The sequence below is a fragment of the Oncorhynchus mykiss genome, chromosome 3, assembly GCF_013265735.2.
Source record: "Oncorhynchus mykiss isolate Arlee chromosome 3, USDA_OmykA_1.1, whole genome shotgun sequence".
NCBI lineage: Eukaryota > Metazoa > Chordata > Actinopteri > Salmoniformes > Salmonidae > Oncorhynchus > Oncorhynchus mykiss.
In genome coordinates, this window is record NC_048567.1 from 62,983,536 (window position 1) to 63,003,221 (window position 19,686).

A 19,686-nucleotide genomic window follows, 5' to 3' on the forward strand; every position below is an offset into this window, starting at 1 on the left:
ATCTCAGGTGTCCTGTCCTCCCTGTCTCAGGTCAGAGTACAGTAGTTGTGGAGAGTTTGAATTCTACAACCAGACCTTCAGTAGCTGCCGGCCCTGCCCTCCATGCCAGCCTGGACAGGAGCCCCACATGGTGAGACACACTTTCCCTGTGTTGAAATAACTTGAGTGTCCATATCGTGTAAACCCTGACCCCTGTTACCTACCTCCCAGCCATACTTATCAGGTATCAAGGTAAGACCCAGATACAGAATGTGTCGAAGTAACAATGTTTATTACAGCAACAGGGGCAAAGGTACAGAACGGCAGGCAGGCTCAGGGTCAGGGTCTGGTCAAGCAGAGGTCGGTAATCCAGAGGTGGAGTAAAGGTACAGAACGGCAGGCAGGCTCAGGGTCAGGGTCTGGTCAAGCAGAGGTCGGTAATCCAGAGGTGGGGTAAAGGTACAGGACGGCAGGCAGGCTCAGGGTCAGGGTCTGGTCAAGCAGAGGTCGGCAATCCAGAGGTGGGGTAGAGGTACAGGACGGCAGGCAGGCTCAGGGTTAGGGGCAGGCAGAGTGGTCAGGCTGGTGGGTACAGGATCAGGGGCAGGCAGAGTGGTCAGGCTGGTGGGTACAGGGTCAGGACAGGCAAGGGTCAAAAACCAAGAGGACGAGAAAACAGAGACTGGGGAAAAGCAGGAGCTGACACAAAAACGCTGGTTGACCTGACAAACAAGACAAACTGGCAACAGACAAACAGAGAACCCAGGTATAACTACACAGGGGATAATGGGGAAGATGGGCGACACCTGGAGGGGGTGGAGACAATCACAAAGGCAGGTGAAACAGAGCAGGGTGTGACAATACTCTCTAGTCTGCCTGTCTGCTCAGACCACCCAGGTAGTTTACTTGACTCACTGATATACACACAGGTACATACAGTGCCTTGCGAAAGTATTCGGCCCCCTCGAACTTTGCGACCTTTTCCCACATTTCAGGCTTCAAACATAAAGATATAAAACTGTATTTTTTTGTGAAGAATCAACAACAAGTGGGACACAATCATGAAGTGGAATAACATTTATTGGATATTTCAAACTTTTTTAACAAATCAAAAACTGAAAAATTGGGCGTGCAAAATTATTCAGACCCTTTACTTTCAGTGCAGCAAACTCTCTCCAGAAGTTCAGTGAGGATCTCTGAATGATCTAATGTTGACCTAAATGACTAATGATGATAAATACAATCCACCTGTGTGTAATCAAGTCTCCGTATAAATGCACCTGCACCTGCACTGTGATAGTCTCAGAGGTCCGTTAAAAGCGCAGAGAGCATCATGAAGAACAAGGAACACACCAGGCAGGTCCGAGATACTGTTGTGAAGGATTTGGGTACAAAAAGACTTCCCAAGCTTTAAACATCCAAAGGAGCACTGTGCAAGCGATAATATTGAAATGGAAGGAGTATCAGACCACTGCAAATCTACCAAGACCTGGCCATCTCTCTAAACTTTCAGCTCATACAAGGAGAAGACTGATCAGAGATGCAGCCAAGAGGCCCATGATCACTCTGGATGAACTGCAGAGATCTACAGCTGAGGTGGGAGATTCTGTCCATAGGACAACAATCAGTCGTATATTGCACAAATCTGGCCTTTATGGAAGAGTGGCAAGAAGAAAGCCATTTCTTAAAGATATCCATAAAAAGTGTTGTTTAAAGTTTGCCACAAGCCACCTGGGAGACACACCAAACATGTGGAAGAAGGTGCTCTGGTCAGATGAAACCAAAATTGAACTTTTTGGCAACAATGCAAAACGTTATGTTTGGCGTAAAAGCAACACAGCTGAACACACTATCCCCACTGTCAAACATGGTGTTGGCAGCATCATGGTTTGGGCCTGCTTTTCTTCAGCAGGGACAGGGAAGATGGTTAAAATTGATGGGAAGATGGATGGAGCCAAATACAGGACCATTCTGGAAGAAAACCTGATGGAGTCTGCAAAAGACCTGAGACTGGGACGGAGATTTGTCTTCCAACAAGACAATGATCCAAAACATAAAGCAAAATCTACAATGGAATGGTTCAAAAATAAACATATCCAGGTGTTAGAATGGCCAAGTCAAAGTCCAGACCTGAATCCAATCGAGAATCTGTGGAAAGAACTGAAAACCGCTGTTCACAAATGCTCTCCATCCAACCTCACTGAGCTCGAGCTGTTTTGCAAGGAGGAATGGGAAAAAATGTCAGTCTCTCGATGTGCAAAACTGATAGAGACATACCCCAAGCGACTTACAGCTGTAATCGCAGCAAAAGGTGGCGCTACAAAGTATTAACTTAAGGGGGCTGAATAATTTTGCACGCCCAATTTTTCAGTTTTTGATTTGTTAAAAAAGTTTGAAATATCCAATAAATGTTGTTCCACTTCATGATTGTGTCCCACTTGTTGTTGATTCTTCACAAAAAAATACAGTTTTATATCTTTATGTTTGAAGCCTGAAATGTGGCAAAAGGTCGCAAAGTTCAAGGGGGCCGAATACTTTCGCAAGGCACTGTATGTATGATCTTAATTTGAGCCAATTTTCTACAGTAGGAAACCATTTTTGTAGGGGTTGATACATTTTTCATTAGGGCAAATCGGAAATTAGAAACTTTAGAAGCCTTTTTAAAACTCAAATACATTAAAAGTATGCATTTCCAAGTTTGCATTCTCCGCAACAAAAGAGTTATCAAATTAAGAGCCTACATCTGTACACCTCCCAGCTCAGAGAGAGTTACCACTGTAAGCCTGTTCAGATTCATAAAGGGGAATGAACAATTTTCACGGTTTGTCACACCATTTAGATTTTTTTCCAAATATTGAAGCCCCGTGGGTAAGAATGGTACAGTAGTCTGTCAGTAACCATGATTCATCAGTGCCCCGGTCAAACCAAAAAGCACAGCAGGCAGCAGCTCACTAGGCCTTAATATGGAGGAGACACACCTCATACACACACATACACACACACACACACACACACACACACACAACTTCACACAACTACACAGAACAACTCCAACAGGTGCACGCCTTCTCCTCTTAATCTAAACAACAATCCTAACACATGTCTAACTGTTTGAATAGTCTGTTGTTCATTAACCTTCTAAGGTTAAGTGATAGTTATTCAACTCTCCTATCTAATTACAGAAAATGACTATAATGTGACCTTGACAAGTAAGCCTATCATTGCTCATGATTGTCTATTTATGTAAGGACTTATCAAACAGAGCATCAACATCATAACTAACCAGGCATTCAGCTCTGTTCCCATCTCTCATCTGTGATCAGTAGTAGTCGTTAGTCTGTAATCTTGCCCTGTGCTTTCCCTCTGTCTCCTTATAATCACTGGGATAATCTACACCCACCTGAGAATCCCCCCCCCCCCCCCCCAAACACACACACACACATACACACACACACACACACACACACACACACACACACACACGCACACACACACACACTACAGATGTAGGATCTTAACTTGAGCCATTTTTGTGGTGGTTGATGCATCATTCGTGGAAATTACAAACTTTCATAAACCTTTTTAAAACTTAAATACACTATACATTTTACATTTCCTGAATTGCAAATGATCCTACAACAGGGTGATCAAATTAAGATCCTACATCTGTAGACAAACTACACAAAGATCCGTTCAGAATGACTCCTGTTCTTGTTAGCGATCACATTTCACATCTTTAGTCTCAGACTGTCAGATCTAGGCTGGGCTCAGCAGAACACAGAAGGCAGCAATAGTATATACACTAACACACAGGTCTATGAACAGCACCACTCGTTTCAAGTGCAGTGTATGTGTGTGTGTGTGTGTGTGTGTGTGTGTGTGTGTATGTGTATGTGTATGTGTATGTGAGCACAACACATGCATAACACATGTCTAACATTGTTTATGTGTGTTTTGTTGCAGAACTGTGGCTATGGGACTAAGGATGAGAACTTTGTGTGTGTGTCTTGTCCTGCGGGGAAGTACTCAAAGGGGAAGTATGAGATCTGCAGGAGACATAAGGACTGTGAAGGTCTGTACCGCGCTACAGTACTCACACCTGGGACACCAGACAGTGACGCAGACTGTGGACCCTGCTTACCCGGGTATGTACACACATACAGACACATACATATACACATATACACACAAGCCTACACACTCTCACACTATCAGAGTGTCATTGATAAGACAGGACCACCCCATAGGACATTTCTCCCGCACAACTCCCATATCACACACACAGCCTAGGCTAACCCTCCATTGGCCACGCTACCAGCCTCAATTACCCAGCTGCCATCTGGTCACCCACCAACATGGAGGCAGGAGAAGATATAAACTGTTACAGGACTGATTTAAAGGTCTGATCTCTCTCCTTCTCCCTCTCTCTCTCTCTCTACCCCTTTCCTCCCTTTCCACCATATGATATCATTCAGTGGCTGGACCACCTCAAAGGCATTCTCTGGTTTCAATTGAGTTTAAAGTCAATATACAGACTGGAGTGTTTTAGCATAACATTACTGGCTGCTTTAATAGATACTCTCTTTCAGCTGTACTGTATTGGGGGCAGGAATACTGAACACTGTCTGACCGCTGCTGTGATGGAATCAAAATACTCACCAAATTCCTCTAGGTTTTATTCATCTCACGTTTAATGCTTTTGTCGGTGCTCTAACCTGGAGATCGGGTGTTGGTGTTTGATTGAATTTGGTTTAATAGTCATCTCTGATTAATGATAGCCTCTCTGCCCTAGAGGCCTGGAGGACGCCACGCTCTGAAGCAGCTTCCCCTCTCGTCCTCTGTCACAGCTCAGGGCTATATAATACCTTATCTAACCTAATGGTATACAGTATCACTCCTTCCCCTCTGGGCATCAATACAGCAGTCAGTTCAGCCTTTTCACCTCAGCTATTATTGTGACACTTCTCCTGTCAAATACGTACATATTCACAATATATCTAACATCTCTGTATATAAGAAGACAATACTAGGTACTGTATCAGTATTGTTCTCTAAAGGTTCTCTCTGTGTTTCCTTTCTGTCAGGTATTACATCCAGGAGAACCGGCCCAGGAACCTGTATGGGATGGTCTGTCACTCGTGTCAGAACGCACCGCGCAACACTAAAGAGTGTACGTTCTACTATACTTGACTACTTCTACAACACAAACGCACTGTTTCACAGAATCACAGTCAGAGAGGGACGGAGAGCGATCACTGTAAGGTCAGGCGAGTTAGGGCTGTGACCAGTTAATGAACACAGACAGACGGACGGACGGACGGACGGGACGGGACGGGACAGACAGACAGACAGACAGGGCGAGGCAGCATGATGTTAACTCGCCAGCGTCTGGAACTGTTTCCTCATGGTAATGCTCAAACCCAGGAATTGTTTTTGTGTCCGTCGCTCAAACCAACACTCACTGGCACATTGTTTTGACCGGAAATTAATATATATGTGTAATTTGAATGACTGTGTTGTGAAATATGAAAACCTCAAACACTCAAACAGATTGGAAGCTGCTATGAGGAGGATGGGAGAGAGAGAGGGAAGGAGGGAGGAGGACAGATGAGTGTATACCAACAAACACAAACGTTTTAACAAGTGTCTAATTCTTTCTTCCAGGCAGGGAGTGAGTTAGGGAGGAAGAGAGGGAGGGAGGGGACGTGTGAGGGTACATTTTAATTAACTGTTTTAAATGAAGTCTTGAAATATGTAGTTGAAGCATAGAGTTACTAGCTCAGGGTCAAGACAGGCTAGCACTCGCCAAGTAATCTGTCAATTACTCCGGCTTCCAGCTCAGTGTGCGTGCGTGTGTGTTTGTGTGTGTGTGTTACCGCTGAGCCCAGCTAGCTCCCAGCATGGCGCGGTGGGATAATTAAAAAGTTTGGAGGGCATGAAAAAGATGATTAACATGTTTCCACATGCACTGGGTCTTCTCTTCAACAGCAGCCTGTCATACCATCTCTCCAGGCTATATGCATCTATACATATCTATACCACCTCTGTCTAGCCTCTGTTTAGCACCATTTAAACTTTGAACCCAGGTTTGTCTAATGTAACTGCAGCAGTCTCATACAATGATAGACCTCGTCAGTCTGATCTGATCAGTGAAAAAATAAAGTCTGAAGCAGCATAAAGATGTTCAAAAGCTTTAGAGGAGATGACGTCTGTCTGTAGGGTTGAAAGCCTTGGTCTATTCTGACGTCTGTCTGTAGGGTTGAAAGCCTTGGTCTATTCTGACGTCTGTCTGTAGGGTTGAAAGCCTTGGTCTATTCTGACGTCTGTCTGTAGGGTTGAAAGCCTTGGTCTATTCTGACGTCTGTCTGTAGGGTTGAAAGCCTTGGTCTATTCTGACGTCTGTCTGTAGGGTTGAAAGCCTTGGTCTATTCTGACGTCTGTCTGTAGGGTTGAAAGCCTTGGTCTGTTCTGACGTCTGTCTGTAGGGTTGAAAGCCTTGGTCTATTCTGACGTCTGTCTGTAGGGTTCAAAGCCTTGGTCTATTCTGACGTCTGTCTGTAGGGTTGAAAGCCTTGGTCTATTCTGACGTCTGTCTGTAGGGTTGAAAGCCTTGGTCTATTCTGACGTCTGTCAGTACGGTTGAAAGCCTTGGTCTGTTCTGACGTCTGTCAGTAGGGTTGAAAGCCTTGGTCTATTCTGACGTCTGTCTGTAGGGTTGAAAGCCTTGGTCTATTCTGACGTCTGTCTGTAGGGTTGAAAGCCTTGGTCTATTCTGACGTCTGTCTGTAGGGTTGAAAGCCTTGGTCTGTTCTGACGTCTGTCTGTAGGGTTGAAAGCCTTGGTCTATTCTGACGTCTGTCTGTAGGGTTCAAAGCCTTGGTCTATTCTGACGTCTGTCTGTAGGGTTGAAAGCCTTGGTCTATTCTGACGTCTGTCTGTAGGGTTGAAAGCCTTGGTCTATTCTGACGTCTGTCAGTACGGTTGAAAGCCTTGGTCTGTTCTGACGTCTGTCAGTAGGGTTGAAAGCCTTGGTCTATTCTGACGTCTGTCTGTAGGGTTGAAAGCCTTGGTCTATTCTGACGTCTGTCTGTAGGGTTGAAAGCCTTGGTCTATTCTGACGTCTGTCTGTAGGGTTGAAAGCCTTGGTCTATTCTGACGTCTGTCTGTAGGGTTGAAAGCCTTGGTCTATTCTGACGTCTGTCTGTAGGGTTGAAAGCCTTGGTCTATTCTGATGTCTCACTGTAGGAACAATGTGGTCTCAGAGCATTTTGTATTATTCTGTACGTAAATCCGAGACACTCCATTTAGTATGATATGTTACGTCTCATATAGTTTGTGTTAATTTGTGGAAGTCCATCATGATATGTTTACGAATTACAATTCATATGATGTTACCAATTTGCTAAACATACAATATGTTACGAATTTGCTAAATGTATGATATGTTACAAATTCCAATTTGTTGTGGCTAAAGTTAGCTAGGTGGCTAACGCTAATGTTAGCTAGCTAGTGATCAGGCCTACCATCGTTGTGTTTTCGGTAAACTTGGGTGAACAGGGAGTACAGGAGGGGACTAAGCACACACCCCTGAGGGGTAAGACATCATGAGGGACATGGCTACCCTTAGATTAATTACCTGTGTAGTATCTGTGTAGTAACTGTGTAGTATCTGTGTGTTCCAGGCATGCTTACCAAAGTCCCCAGTGTCTCAACCAGCAGTACTACCATGTTCCCTCACCCTCACAAAGACGCCACAGGACAGGGTCACCTAGCAACCGCTCTCATCATTGCCATGTCAACCATCTTCATCATGGCCATCGCCATCGTCCTCATTATCATGTTCTACATCCTCAAAGCCAAGCCCAGCGGACAGGGTAACAATCACACACACTCACATACACACACTGTTTCAGTTGGGTTCCCTCCCTGTGTTAAATGGGACATCAGTGTGCACAGTTACTAAACGCTCTCTCTCTCCATGTGCAGCGTGCTGCTCAGGTCAGGTGGTGAAGGCTGTGGAGGCTCAGACCAACAAACAGGAGGACAAGAAAGATGTTCCAGGTGAGACACTACAACACAGCTTTACAAAATGATACCTCAGGGAACAGAAAACCACATGACAGTCAACTAACATAATGTATAGTAGTGGCTGGGGCCTCAGGCTTAATCTGCAGTCTAGTCTATAACTAACATAATGTATAGTAGCGGCTGGGGCCTCAGGCTTAATCTATAGTCTATAACTAACATAATGTATAGTAGTGGCTGGGGCCTCAGGCTTAATCTATAGTCTAGTCTATAACTAACATAATGTATAGTACCGGCTGGGGCCTCAGGCTTAATCTGCAGTCTAGTCTATAACTAACATAATGTATAGTAGCGGCTGGGGCCTCAGACTTAATCTATAGTCTATAACTAACATAATGTATAGTACCGGCTGGGGCCTCAGGCTTAATCTATAGTCTATAACTAACATAATGTATAGTAGCGGCTGGGGCCTCAGGCTTAATCTATAATCTATAACTAACATAATGTATAGTAGCGGCTGGGGCCTCAGGCTTAATCTATAATCTATAACTAACATAATGTATAGTAGCGGCTGGGGCCTCAGGCTTAATCTATAATCTATAACTAACATAATGTATAGTAGCGGCTGGGGCCTCAGGCTTAATCTATAATCTATAACTAACATAATGTATAGTACCGGCTGGGGCCTCAGGCTTAATCTATAGTCTATAACTAACATAATGTATAGTACCGGCTGGGGCCTCAGACTTAATCTATAGTCTATAACTAACATAATGTATAGTACCGGCTGGGGCCTCAGGCTTAATCTATAGTCTAGTCTATAACTAACATAATGTATAGTACCGGCTGGGGCCTCAGGCTTAATCTATAGTCTAGTCTATAACTAACATAATGTATAGTAGCGGCTGGGGCCTCAGGCTTAATCTATAGTCTATAACTAACATAATGTATAGTAGCGGCTGGGGCCTCAGACTTAATCTATAGTCTAGTCTATAACTAACATAATGTATAGTACCGGCTGGGGCCTCAGGCTTAATCTATAGTCTATAACTAACATAATGTATAGTACCGGCTGGGGCCTCAGGCTTAATCTATAGTCTATAACTAACATAATGTATAGTACCGGCTTGGGCCTCAGGCTTAATCTATAGTCTAGTCTATAACTAACATAATGTATAGTACCGGCTGGGGCCTCAGGCTTAATCTATAGTCTATAACTAACATAATGTATAGTACTGGCTGGGGCCTCAGGCTTAATCTATAGTCTAGTCTATAACTAACATCATGTATAGTACCGGCTGGGGCCTCAGGCTTAATCTATAGTCTATAACTAACATAATGTATAGTAGCGGCTGGGGCCTCAGGCTTAATTTATAGTCTAGTCTATAACTAACATAATGTATAGTACCGGCTGGGGCCTCAGGCTTAATCTATAGTCTATAACTAACATAATGTATAGTAGCGGCTGGGGCCTCAGGCTTAATCTATAGTCTATAACTAACATAATGTATAGTACCGGCTGGGGCCTCAGGCTTAATCTATAGTCTATAACTAACATAATGTATAGTACCGGCTGGGGCCTCAGACTTAATCTATAGTCTAGTCTATAACTAACATAATGTATAGTAACCGCTGGGGCCTCAGGCTTAATCTATAGTCTAGTCTATAACTAACATCATGTATAGTACCGGCTGGGGCCTCAGGCTTAATCTATAGTCTATAACTAACATAATGTATAGTAACCGCTGGGGCCTCAGGCTTAATCTATAGTCTATAACTAACATAATGTATAGTACCGGCTGGGGCCTCAGACTTAATCTATAGTCTATAACTAACATAATGTATAGTACCGGCTGGGGCCTCAGGCTTAATCTATAGTCTAGTCTATAACTAACATAATGTATAGTAACCGCTGGGGCCTCAGGCTTAATCTATAGTCTAGTCTATAACTAACATAATGTATAGTACCGGCTGGGGCCTCAGGCTTAATCTGCAGTCTAGTCTATAACTAACATAATGTATAGTACCGGCTGGGGCCTCAGGCTTAATCTATAGTCTATAACTAACATAATGTATAGTACCGGCTGGGGCCTCAGGCTTAATCTATAGTCTATAACTAACATAATGTATAGTAGCGGCTGGGGCCTCAGACTTAATTTATAGTCTAGTCTATAACTAACATAATGTATAGTAACCGCTGGGGCCTCAGGCTTAATCTATAGTCTATAACTAACATAATGTATAGTACCGGCTGGGGCCTCAGGCTTAATCTATAGTCTATAACTAACATAATGTATAGTACCGGCTGGGGCCTCAGGCTTAATCTATAGTCTATAACTAACATAATGTATAGTAACCGCTGGGGCCTCAGGCTTAATCTATAGTCTAGTCTATAACTAACATAATGTATAGTAGCGGCTGGGGCCTCAGGCTTAATCTATAGTCTAGTCTATAACTAACATAATGTATAGTAACCGCTGGGGCCTCAGGCTTAATCTATAGTCTATAACTAACATAATGTATAGTAACCGCTGGGGCCTCAGGCTTAATCTATAGTCTATAACTAACATAATGTATAGTACCGGCTGGGGCCTCAGGCTTAATCTATAGTCTAGTCTATAACTAACATAATGTATAGTAACCGCTGGGGCCTCAGGCTTAATCTATAGTCTAGTCTATAACTAACATAATGTATAGTAGCGGCTGGGGCCTCAGGCTTAATCTATAGTCTAGTCTATAACTAACATAATGTATAGTAGCGGCTGGGGCCTCAGGCTTAATTTATAGTCTAGTCTATAACTAACATAATGTATAGTACCGGCTGGGGCCTCAGACTTAATCTATAGTCTATAACTAACATAATGTATAGTACCGGCTGGGGCCTCAGGCTTAATTTATAGTCTAGTCTATAACTAACATAATGTATAGTACCGGCTGGGGCCTCAGACTTAATCTATAGTCTATAACTAACATAATGTATAGTACCGGCTGGGGCCTCAGGCTTAATTTATAGTCTAGTCTATAACTAACATAATGTATAGTACCGGCTGGGGCCTCAGACTTAATCTATAGTCTATAACTAACATAATGTATAGTAGCGGCTGGGGCCTCAGGCTTAATTTATAGTCTAGTCTATAACTAACATAATGTATAGTACCGGCTGGGGCCTCAGGCTTAATCTATAGTCTATAACTAACATAATGTATAGTAGCGGCTGGGGCCTCAGGCTTAATCTATAGTCTATAACTAACATAATGTATAGTACCGGCTGGGGCCTCAGACTTAATCTATAGTCTAGTCTATAACTAACATAATGTATAGTAACCGCTGGGGCCTCAGGCTTAATCTGTAGTCTAATCTATAACTAACATAATGTATAGTACCGGCTGGGGCCTCAGACTTAATCTATAGTCTAATCTATAACTAACATAATGTATAGTACCGGCTGGGGCCTCAGACTTAATCTATAGTCTAGTCTATAACTAACATAATGTATAGTACCGGCTGGGGCCTCAGGCTTAATCTATAGTCTAGTCTATAACTAACATAATGTATAGTACTGGCTGGGGCCTCAGGCTTAATCTATAGTCTATAACTAACATAATGTATAGTACCGGCTGGGGCCTCAGACTTAATCTATAGTCTATAACTAACATAATGTATAGTAGCGGCTGGGGCCTCAGGCTTAATCTATAGTCTAATCTATAACTAACATAATGTATAGTACCGGCTGGGGCCTCAGACTTAATCTATAGTCTAGTCTATAACTAACATAAAGGCATTCTCATCCGTGGTGGCTGTCTGTCATGCCTGGTGTCTGTGGGTTTGACACTGATTGAGCGTAGCATGGTGGAATGTTTAGATTAGACTGTGGCCCTAGTTCTAGGCTGTCAGTGTTCCCCTCCCACTAACTAGAATGTTAACCACATTCTACCTGACAATAATACACCTACTGGCGTCTCACAAACTGTAGGCCTACCATTTTACCTCTGGTATGGTAATAGTTATACATACAGTCCTTTAGGTGTAGAAATCAACCTGTTTAGGCTTGCAAATTAAGAATCAAACAAAAGTGTTTTATTCACGAAACTGAATGTACAGTATGTTTATATGTTTTACGTGTATTGGTGAAAGCATACTGTATGTGTGTGTTTATGTATTGGGAAAAGTGTGTGTACACGCATGTCTGTGTGTATTGAGTAGCTGTTTCGTAACTCTCTATGATTCACATCTCCGGTAGAGCTGGGAACTATGAGTGTAGGTCTGACGTCTCTGAGGCATACACTATCTAGGCTGGCAGTGCAAGACATTTACAGGCTTTAAACATGTGATTGCATTCGAACACTACAGTTCTGTTATTTGAAAATAATGGGACCTCTGTTCCCCTGGTTATTTATTTTTATTTTTATGAATTTTACCCCCGTTTTCTCCCCAATTTCGTGGTATCCAATTGTTAGTAGTTACTATCTTTTCTCATTGCTACAACTCCCGTACGGGCTCGGGAGAGACAAAGGTCGAAAGCCATGCGTCCTCAGAAACACAACCCAACCAAGCCGCACTGCTTCTTAACACAGCGCGCATCCAACCCGGAAGCCAGCCGCACCAATGTTTCGGAGGAAACAACGTGCACCTGGTGACCTGGTTAGCACGCACTGCGCCCGGCCCGCCACAGGAGCCGCTAGTGCGCGATGAGACAAGGATATCATAGCCTACTTCGCCAAACAGGTCATTTAACAAGGCATTCGCGAAAAAAGTACTGTCGTTGCACCAATTTGTACCTAACCATAAACATCAACGCCTTGCTTAAAAAAAAATACACAAGTATATTTTTTAAAACCTGCATATTGAGTTAATATTACCTGCTAACATGAATTTCTTTTAACTATGGAAATTGTCACTTCTTTTGCGTTCTGTGCAACCGAGTCCAGGTATATGCAGCAGTTTGGGCCACCTGGCTCGTTGTGAACTGTGTGAAGACTATTTCTTCATAACAAAGACAGCCAACTTCGCCAAACGGAGGATGATTTAACAAAAGAGCATTTGCGAAAAAAGCACAATTGTTGCATGAATGTACCTAACCATAAACATCAATGCCTTTCATAAAATCAATAGACAGAAGTATAGATTTTTAAACCTGAATATTTAGTTAAAAGAAATCCAGGTTAGCAGGCAATATTAACCTAGGGAAATTGTGTCACTTCTCTTGCGTTCATTGCAAGCAGAGTCAGAGTATATGCAACAGTTTGGGCAGCCTGGCTCGTTACGAACTAATTTGCTATAATTTTATGTAATTATGACATAACATTGAAGGTTGTGCAATGTAACAGGAATATTTAGACTTATGGATGCCACCCGTTAGATAAAATACGGAACGGTTCCGTATTTCACTGAAAGAATAAACGTTTTGTTTTCGAAATGATCGTTTCCGGAATTGACCATATTAATAACATAAGGCTCGTATTTCTGTGTGTTATTATGTTATAATTAAGTCTATGATTTGATATTTGATAGAGCAGTCTGACTGAGCGGTGGTAGGCAGCACAGCAGCAGGCTCGTAAGCATTCATTCAAACAGCACTTTCGTGGGTTTGCCAGCAACTCTTCGCTGTGCTTCAAGAATTTAGCTGTTTATGATTTCAAGCCTATCAACTCCTGAGATTAGGCTGGTGTAACCGATGTGAAATGGCTAGCTAGTTAGTGGGGTGCGTGCTAATAGCGTTTCAATTGGCGACGTCACTCGCTCTGAGACCTTGAAGCAGTTGTTGCTCTGCAAGGGCCACGGCCTTTGTGGAGCGATGGCTAACAATGCTTCAAGGGTGGCTGTTGTCGATGTGTTCCTGGTTCGAGCCCAGGGAGGGGCGAGGAGAGGGACGGAAGCTATACTGTTACACTGGCAATACTAGAGTGCCTATAAAAACATCCAACAGTCAAAGGTATATGAAATACAAATGGTATAGAGAGAAATAGTCCTATAATTCCTATAATAACTACAACCTAAAACTTCTTACCTGACTCATGTTAAAAGGAACCACCTGCTTTCATATGTTCTCATGTTCTGAGCAAGGAACTGAAACGTTAGCTTTTTCACATGGCACATATTGCACTTTTACTTTCTTCTCCAACACTTTGTTTTTGCCATATTTAAACCAAATTGAACCAAATGTTTCATTATTTATCTGAGGCTAAATTGATTTTATTGATGTTTAATATTAATCCATCAGGAATCTCACTGCACCCTCATGTGTGGGCTCCCTAGTGGCGCAGCGATCTAAGACTCTGCATCTCAGTGCTAGAGGCGTCACTATAGTACCTAGTTCGAATCCAGGCTGTATCACATCTGGCTGTGATTGTGAAGCGCACAATTGTCCCAGCTTTGGCCGGAGTAGGCTGTCATTGTAATTAAGTATTTGTTCTTACCTGACTTGCCTAGTTAAATAAAGATTAAATAAAATATGCCATGTCTTGAAATATGCAGACAGACGGAGTAAAACTAAATTTACGTTGTAATACTTCTGACAGCCTTTTCACTCCGCCCATAACTTTTGGACTTCATAGCTTTTATTATTGAGTCATTGTTAGTTTTACACTTAAGACATGATATCATTGTGCTGTAGAATTAGATAATTTTATCTCTTGTATAATTACATTCTATACATTATACACTGGATTGTCTCTTGTATAATACATTCTATACATTATACACTGGATTGTCTCTTGTATAATACATTCTATACATCATACACTGGATTGTCTCTTGTATATAATACATTCTATACATTATACACTGGATTGTCTCTTGTATAATACATTCTATACATCATACACTGGATTGTCTCTTGTATATAATACATTCTATACATTATACACTGGATTGTCTCTTGTATAATACATTCTATACATTATACACTGGATTGTCTCTTGTATAATACATTCTATACATCATACACTGGATTGTCTCTTGTATAATACATTCTATACATTATACACTGGATTGTCTCTTGTATATAATACATTCTATACATTATACACTGGATTGTCTCTTGTATATAATACATTCTATACATCATACACTGGATTGTCTCTTGTATATAATACATTCTATACATTATACACTGGATTGTCTCTTGTATATAATACATTCTATACATTAGTTTATATTGGATTGAGCATACATTTTAGTTAACTGTAATTTCATTAGTTATGCTCCAACTTTCCCTCCATCTTGTCTCAACATCAGGTCTTTTTAAGTCTTGGTTCCAATAGTTCCTTTTTTCTTTATGAGATTGTCAGTTGGATATGCGCTCTGCAAGGTTTTGTATATCTTCCCTATCATAGGAACATCCTTTTAGGACTTAAATATGATTTCCTCAAGGTTGCTCTGATGTCCAAAATATGTCAAATCCAAATGTTGTGATGTGAAACTTTTGCATGTAAGTTGCATGTATTTGAAAATATCTACATTGGTCAGTTCAATTATCCTATTACCATATCGTTTATGGTTTTTATGCCTTTCATTTTCTATGTGGACCAATCTACCGGTGCGTTCTGAAACTCTATACAAGGATCGTTCCGTAGGGTTGTGTTTTACTTAGTGTTATTGGTTCTAGAGTGTTCTTAACTAGAAAGTTGTAAATGTTCTTAGCTCAATCCTTTGAAAATAGACAGGTAAAAAGATTCTGGAGATGAGCATCTGCATCTTCAACATGCACCCAATGTTCCTCTTTAGTGCATTGAACTATGTCACAAGTAAAAGCCTTGGATGGCGATTGATACAATTCCATGTCTTTGGTGCAGTAATTGGTATTAATACATGTAAAAACATGCCATTCTGAAGACGTTCATTCTGAATCTGTAAGATTAATGGGGAGATTGTTCAATTGAATAGATCTGCTTTCATATTGTTGAGTAATGGGATAAAGTTATCTTTATAAACACTATATGTACACAAACGTATGTGGACACCCCTCCAAAATGAGTGGATTCAGCTATTTCAGCCACACCCATTGTGGAAAATGTAAGTGTTGTTATTGTGAAGTGGAAAGGGCTCAGCCGTGAAGTGGTAGGCCACACAAGCTCACAGAACAGGACCGCTGAGTGCTGAAGCGCGTAAAAATCGTCTGTCCTCGGTTGCAACACTCACTACCGAGTTCCAAACTGCCTCTGGAAGCAACGTCAGCACAATAACTGTTCGTCGAGGGATTCATGAAATGGGTTTCCATGGCCAACCAGTCGCACACAAGCCTAAAATCACCATGCTAATGCCAAGCGTCGGCTGGAGTGGTGTAAAGCTCGCCAACCTTGGATTCTGGAGCAGTGTAAACGTGTTCTCTGGAGTGGTGTAAAGCTCGCCAACCTTGGATTCTGGAGCAGTGTAAACGTGTTCTCTGGAGTGGTGTAAAGCTCGCCGCCCTTGGATTCTGGAGGAGTGTAAACGTGTTCTCTGGAGTGGTGTAAAGCTCGCCGCACTTGGATTCTGGAGCAGTGTAAACGTGTTCTCTGGAGTGGTGTAAAGCTCGCCGCCCTTGGATTCTGGAGCAGTGTAAACGTGTTCTCTGGTGTGGTGTAAAGCTCGCCGCCCTTGGATTCTGGAGCAGTGTAAACGTGTTCTCTGGAGTGGTGTAAAGCTCGCCGCCCTTGGATTCTGGAGCAGTGTAAACGTGTTCTCTGGAGTGGTGTAAAGCTCGCCGCCCTTGGATTCTGGAGCAGTGTAAACGTGTTCTCTGGAGTGGTGTAAAGCTCGCCGCCCTTGGATTCTGGAGCAGTGTAAACGTGTTCTCTGGAGTGGTGTAAAGCTCGCCAACCTTGGATTCTGGAGGAGTGTAAACGTGTTCTCTGGAGTGGTGTAAAGCTCGCCGCCCTTGGATTCTGGAGCAGTGTAAACGTGTTCTCTGGAGTGGTGTAAAGCTCGCCGCCCTTGGATTCTGGAGCAGTGTAAACGTGTTCTCTGGAGTGGTGTAAAGCTCGCCGCCCTTGGATTCTGGAGCAGTGTAAACGTGTTCTCTGGAGTGGTGTAAAGCTCGCTGCCCTTGGATTCTGGAGCAGTGTAAACGTGTTCTCTGGAGTGGTGTAAAGCTTGCCGCCCTTGGATTCTGGAGCAGTGTAAACGTGTTCTCTGGTGTGGTGTAAAGCTCGCCGCCCTTGGATTCTGGAGCAGTGTAAACGTGTTCTCTGGAGTGGTGTAAAGCTTGCCGCCCTTGGATTCTGGAGCAGTGTAAACGTGTTCTCTGGAGTGGTGTAAAGCTTGCCGCCCTTGGATTCTGGAGCAGTGTAAACGTGTTCTCTGGAGTGGTGTAAAGCTCGCCATCCTTGGATTCTGGAGCAGTGTAAACGTGTTCTCTGGAGTGGTGTAAAGCTCGCCGCCCTTGGATTCTGGAGCAGTGTAAACGTGTTCTCTGGAGTAGTGTAAAGCTCGCCGCCCTTGGATTCTGGAGGAGTGTAAACGTGTTCTCTGGAGTGGTGTAAAGCTCGCCGCCCTTGGATTCTGGAGGAGTGTAAACGTGTTCTCTGGAGTGGTGTAAAGCTCGCCGCCCTTGGATTCTGGAGCAGTGTAAACGTGTTCTCTGGAGTGGTGTAAAGCTCGCCGCCCTTGGATTCTGGAGCAGTGTAAACGTGTTCTCTGGAGTGGTGTAAAGCTCGCCGCCCTTGGATTCTGGAGGAGTGTAAACGTGTTCTCTGGAGTGGTGTAAAGCTCGCCGCCCTTGGATTCTGGAGCAGTGTAAACGTGTTCTCTGGAGTGGTGTAAAGCTCGCCGCCCTTGGATTCTGGAGCAGTGTAAACGTGTTCTCTGGAGTGGTGTAAAGCTCGCCGCCCTTGGATTCTGGAGCAGTGTAAACGTGTTCTCTGGAGTGGTGTAAAGCTCGCCGCCCTTGGATTCTGGAGCAGTGTAAACGTGTTCTCTGGAGTGGTGTAAAGCTCGCCACCCTTGGATTCTGGAGCAGTGTAAACGTGTTCTCTGGAGTGGTGTAAAGCTCGCCAACCTTGGATTCTGGAGCAGTGTAAACGTGTTCTCTGGAGTGGTGTAAAGCTCGCCGCCCTTGGATTCTGGAGGAGTGTAAACGTGTTCTCTGGAGTGGTGTAAAGCTCGCCACCCTTGGATTCTGGAGCAGTGTAAACGTGTTCTCTGGAGTGGTGTAAAGCTCGCCGCCCTTGGATTCTGGAGCAGTGTAAACGTGTTCTCTGGAGTGGTGTAAAGCTCGCCGCCCTTGGATTCTGGAGGAGTGTAAACGTGTTCTCTGGAGTGGTGTAAAGCTTGCCACCCTTGGATTCTGGAGCAGTGTAAACGTGTTCTCTGGAGTGGTGTAAAGCTCGCCGCCCTTGGATTCTGGAGCAGTGTAAACGTGTTCTCTGGAGTGGTGTAAAGCTCGCCGCCCTTGGATTCTGGAGCAGTGTAAACGTGTTCTCTGGAGTGGTGTAAAGCTCGCCACCCTTGGATTCTGGAGCAGTGTAAACGTGTTCTCTGGAGTGATGAAACACACTTCACCATGTGGCAGTCCGGCAGACAAATCTGGGTTTGACGATTGCCAGAAGAAAGCTACCTGCCCCAATGCATAGTGCCAACTGTAAAGTTTGGTGGAGGAGGAATAATGGTCTGGGGCTGTTTTTCATGCTTCAGGCTAGGCCCCTTAGTTCCAGTGACAACATTCTAGACGATTCTGTGCTTCCAACCTTATGGCAAAGCAAGGTCCATACAGAAATGGTTTGTCGACATCAGTGTGGAAGAACTTGACTGGCCTGCACAGAGCCTTGACCTCAACCCCATCAAACACTTTTGGGATGAATTGGAACGCCGACTGTGAGCCAGGCCCAATCGCCCTACATCAGTGCCTGACCTCACTAATGCTCTTGTGGCTGAATGGAAGCAAGTCCCCGCAGCAATGTTCTAACATCTAGTGGAAAGCCTTCCCAGAAGAGTAGAGGCAGTTATAGCAGCAAAGGGGGGACCAACTCCATAATAATACCCATGATTTTGGAATGAGATGTTCGAATAGGTGTCCACATACTTTTGCTTGTAGTGTATTTGTTGTTTATGTCACTTATTAAACATCCTAATTTGTATATTTTATAAATGATTATATATTTTTTTTCAGACAACATTGTAATTTTCTCTGAAAAGGATGAATTCGACAAACTCAAACCCACGCCTCCGAAGACGGTGAAAAGGTAAGGTATCATAATCACCAGCGCACATGACACATCAAACACACGCTGAACAGACAAACGACAAAAGATGTGAAATGGTTACCAATATCGCTCAGATCATGTTTGGGTCTGTCTGTATTTGTTTGTGCGTTTGAGTGTGTTTGTGTGCTTGTCTGCAAGCGTGTTTTAGTGCATGTGTGCATGTGTGTGTGTGTGTGTGTGTGTGTGTAGGGGTTGACTGGGGGCCTCAGAGACAGAGAGACTCTTTATCTGTTTTTCGGGATCTGCCCATAATTAGACTACCACAGGACAAGTCACTGCAGCAGACCATCGCTGCTAGCCCTTTTAGTGGGGAGACTGTGTGTGTGTGTGTGTGTGTGTGTGTGTGTGTGTGTGTGTGTGTGTGTGTGTGTGTGTGTGTGTGTGTGTGTGTGTGTGTGTGTGTGTGTGTGTGTGTGTGTGTGTGTGTGTGTGTGCGTGTGTGTATGTGTGTGTGTGTGTGTCTGCCCCCTTGTGTGGGTCATTGAAAAACTGAGGATTTTTC

General features: G+C 43.4%; 1 protein-coding gene across 2 annotated transcripts in view; it reads left to right on the top strand.

Moving 5' to 3' along the window:
- Window positions 1–19,686, top strand: part of LOC110520359 (tumor necrosis factor receptor superfamily member EDAR) — a 60,602-nt gene that overhangs the window by 36,218 nt on the left and 4,698 nt on the right. Inside the window, exons 3-8 of one of the 2 annotated variants that reach the window (XM_036974891.1) lie at window positions 8–130; window positions 3,943–4,124; window positions 5,064–5,149; window positions 7,662–7,853; window positions 7,966–8,040; window positions 19,091–19,163. In XM_036974891.1, the coding sequence (XP_036830786.1) occupies window positions 8–130; window positions 3,943–4,124; window positions 5,064–5,149; window positions 7,662–7,853; window positions 7,966–8,040; window positions 19,091–19,163 (731 nt within the window). The remainder of the gene's footprint in view (window positions 1–7; window positions 131–3,942; window positions 4,125–5,063; window positions 5,150–7,661; window positions 7,854–7,965; window positions 8,041–19,090; window positions 19,164–19,686) is intronic. The other variant, XM_036974892.1, reaches the window with a different exon arrangement.